General features: G+C 52.9%; 1 protein-coding gene across 5 annotated transcripts in view; it reads right to left on the reverse strand.

Annotated features, from left to right (window-relative positions):
* LOC126571575 (transmembrane protein KIAA1109 homolog) overlaps positions 1–2,500 on the reverse strand; it is a 25,290-nt gene that overhangs the window by 18,059 nt on the left and 4,731 nt on the right. For 4 of the 5 annotated variants that reach the window (XM_050230211.1, XM_050230210.1, XM_050230208.1 and 1 more), the window contains exons 3-6: positions 2,443–2,500; positions 1,688–2,380; positions 1,225–1,378; positions 544–1,164 (exon numbers count right to left, since the gene is read on the reverse strand). The exon at positions 2,443–2,500 is cut by the window's right edge and continues 2,231 nt beyond it. In XM_050230211.1, coding sequence (XP_050086168.1) covers positions 544–1,164; positions 1,225–1,378; positions 1,688–2,380; positions 2,443–2,500 — 1,526 coding nt within the window. Of the gene's footprint in view, positions 1–543; positions 1,379–1,687; positions 2,381–2,442 lie in introns of all 5 variants that reach the window. The other variant, XM_050230212.1, reaches the window with a different exon arrangement.

A 2,500-nucleotide genomic window follows, 5' to 3' on the forward strand; every position in this document is an offset into this window, starting at 1 on the left:
GAACAGCGGTGGCTAAGGAACTGTACTGTATGAACACACGCAATTCTCCCCACACATCCACATAAACCGTTCAGCTCTGATTGTGTGTGTTCATTGCGAGCGTTCACGTTACACTACGATTACTATGATAGGCTAGGGAATGAAGAGAATTCAAACTATAAAGAAGCCTACTGTGGGTTTAACATGGAGGCGCGCATCCTTGTCTCTACTGCGCGAATAGGCTGCATGATTACAAAAGAACTTGGCGGAACTTGGCAACAGCGCAAAAATGAAATAACACAACCGATACAGGAATGGCAGGATTACAAAAACAAAAACAAAAAGAAACCTTCGTCCTCTGGCGGGGCGGTAGTGCTCCCCTGAACTGTGAAACTCGGGCTGCTGCTGCTGCTGTGAATCCTGCATGGAATGGCACGCGATTCTACGCAAAACCGCAAACTTAACGCGCCTCTAGAACTAATACTCAAACAGGACACAAAGGGATCGCAAAACAACGGGCGAAGGGGAAGGGAACGAGGGGTGAAGGAAGAAAGTCACACTTACCAGTTCGGCCGTCGATTGCGGTCTCATCGGCAGGCTACGGTGCTCGGGCGTATGAATTTCGTAGTCGCTCCGATGGGTCAACAAGCGACCCTCCAGCTCGGACGGACCGACGATACTGAGATCGGAAGCGAACCGTTTCTTCTGTATTGCAACCGGGTGGGCATGGTGATCGAGCCCGCCAGCCTTTAGGCTCGAGCTACGGGACGCATGCAGATCCTCATCGGCCGAAAAGAACGCTTCGGAAGGATTTTCCGATGTCAGCGATACGGTACGCTGAACGTCGCGCAGTATGACGTCATCGGAAGTCAACGGGCGTACCATCGGTGAACCGATACCACCGAGCGATTGCTCCGAGTCAGACTGCAGCGGATGACCCGGAGCGGGTGCCGAGTGAGACATTTCCATCTGGTGCTGATGATGGTGGTGCATTTGTTGCTGCTGTAGTTGATGGTGTTGCTGCTGCTGGCCGTGATGATACGGTACTCCCCCATACTGCTGCTGCTGCTGCTGCTGCTGCTGCTGCTGGAGATGATAGGAGAGCGTGTGGTGTGCACCGTGTGGATCGTCAGTGATCACCGGTACCATCCCACCACCACCGGAAGCCACGTCCAACATATCACCCTGCAAATATTTTGCCATCAGTCGCGAATCCGACGCAGACAAATTGCATGCTTTGGGCACCTTAAATCCTTTCGAAGGAAATAACCGTGACTCGGACTCGATGCGGCCTCCTGGCGTCGGCGTCGGTACCTTGGAGCTGTTGGTGGTTCCCAATGTTTTCGGACTCGAATCCAGCAGCCGGGAGTAGGGAACATCGTGCGTGATTGTACCTTGTCTGGAATGGTAGCGACGACGATAGAATTGAACCGTTAATGGATGCATTTTTTGATCCAGGCTACATCAAATATATCAATCCATTCGTGTCTAACTTTAGCTGTAGGTGGCATTATACAAAGTCGTTCAACACATTCAGACATGACTTCACCTGTGGCACACCCGCCATTTCCCGTAGGCAAGGATAATAATTTAGGTTCCTTTGCGTGGCATATGAAGGGCAAATGCAATGAAGAGTGCTGAGTTCAGTACAAGTGCCCTTCAAGGAACCAAACGGTTAATGCTACCCTTCGATGTTACCCCATCTCACCTGCCACTTGTGTAGGAGAAGCGACGACCACGAACCCGTTCCGCCGAACCATGTGGGGAGCCTGCATCCTTTTCCTTTACTCGTTCGAGTGATGATTTTCCGGACCGCTCCCCGGGTCCCGGTCCAGCCGGTCCACCAGTTACACCATAATTGATCGCACTGACCAATCCCGCTGGACCGCTGCTACCAGCACTTTTGTGCAGGGTACTGTTTGGGGAAATATCCGCCGACGAAGATCCGGCCAACTTTTGGGCGTCGTGCTTTTGTGACAAATGCGGTGACTTACTGTCAGTGACCAGCATACCACAACAGGCTGACGGTGGACAGCCACCGTGAGCCGGTGGATGACGCTGGCCCGCAGTAGCACGATGTAGATTCGGTTTACCGATGTATTCATAGCATTCCTGCAGCGACACCGGCTGTAAACTGTAGGGTGGCGTGTGGAACACGAGCTGCCCTTCATGCAGCAGGCTCTGCCCGAACCCGTACTCGCGCCCATTCGGATGGATATGGTAGCGAGCGATGTTGATAAACTCCTGGATGTCCTGGGCCGATGGTTTGAAGAACCGGGGCCCATTACGGTTGGTACCGAAGAACGCACAACCACCGACGCACCCGCACCGCACCGGATCAGTGGCGGTCGACCAGAGGAACCACAGTTTCTTGTTCTTTTCGTCGTGCACCTTCAGATAGCTACAAAGAAAGGAACAAAGGATGAGATGAAATCGTTAAGAGCCGATTCTCGACGAGCTTACCTATGCTGCACCAAGTGTAGGCAATGCTCCGGGATGGGTAGCGCTGACGCGGCCTCGA

This window comes from Anopheles aquasalis, chromosome 2 (genome assembly GCF_943734665.1).
Source record: "Anopheles aquasalis chromosome 2, idAnoAquaMG_Q_19, whole genome shotgun sequence".
Classification (NCBI taxonomy): domain Eukaryota; kingdom Metazoa; phylum Arthropoda; class Insecta; order Diptera; family Culicidae; genus Anopheles; species Anopheles aquasalis.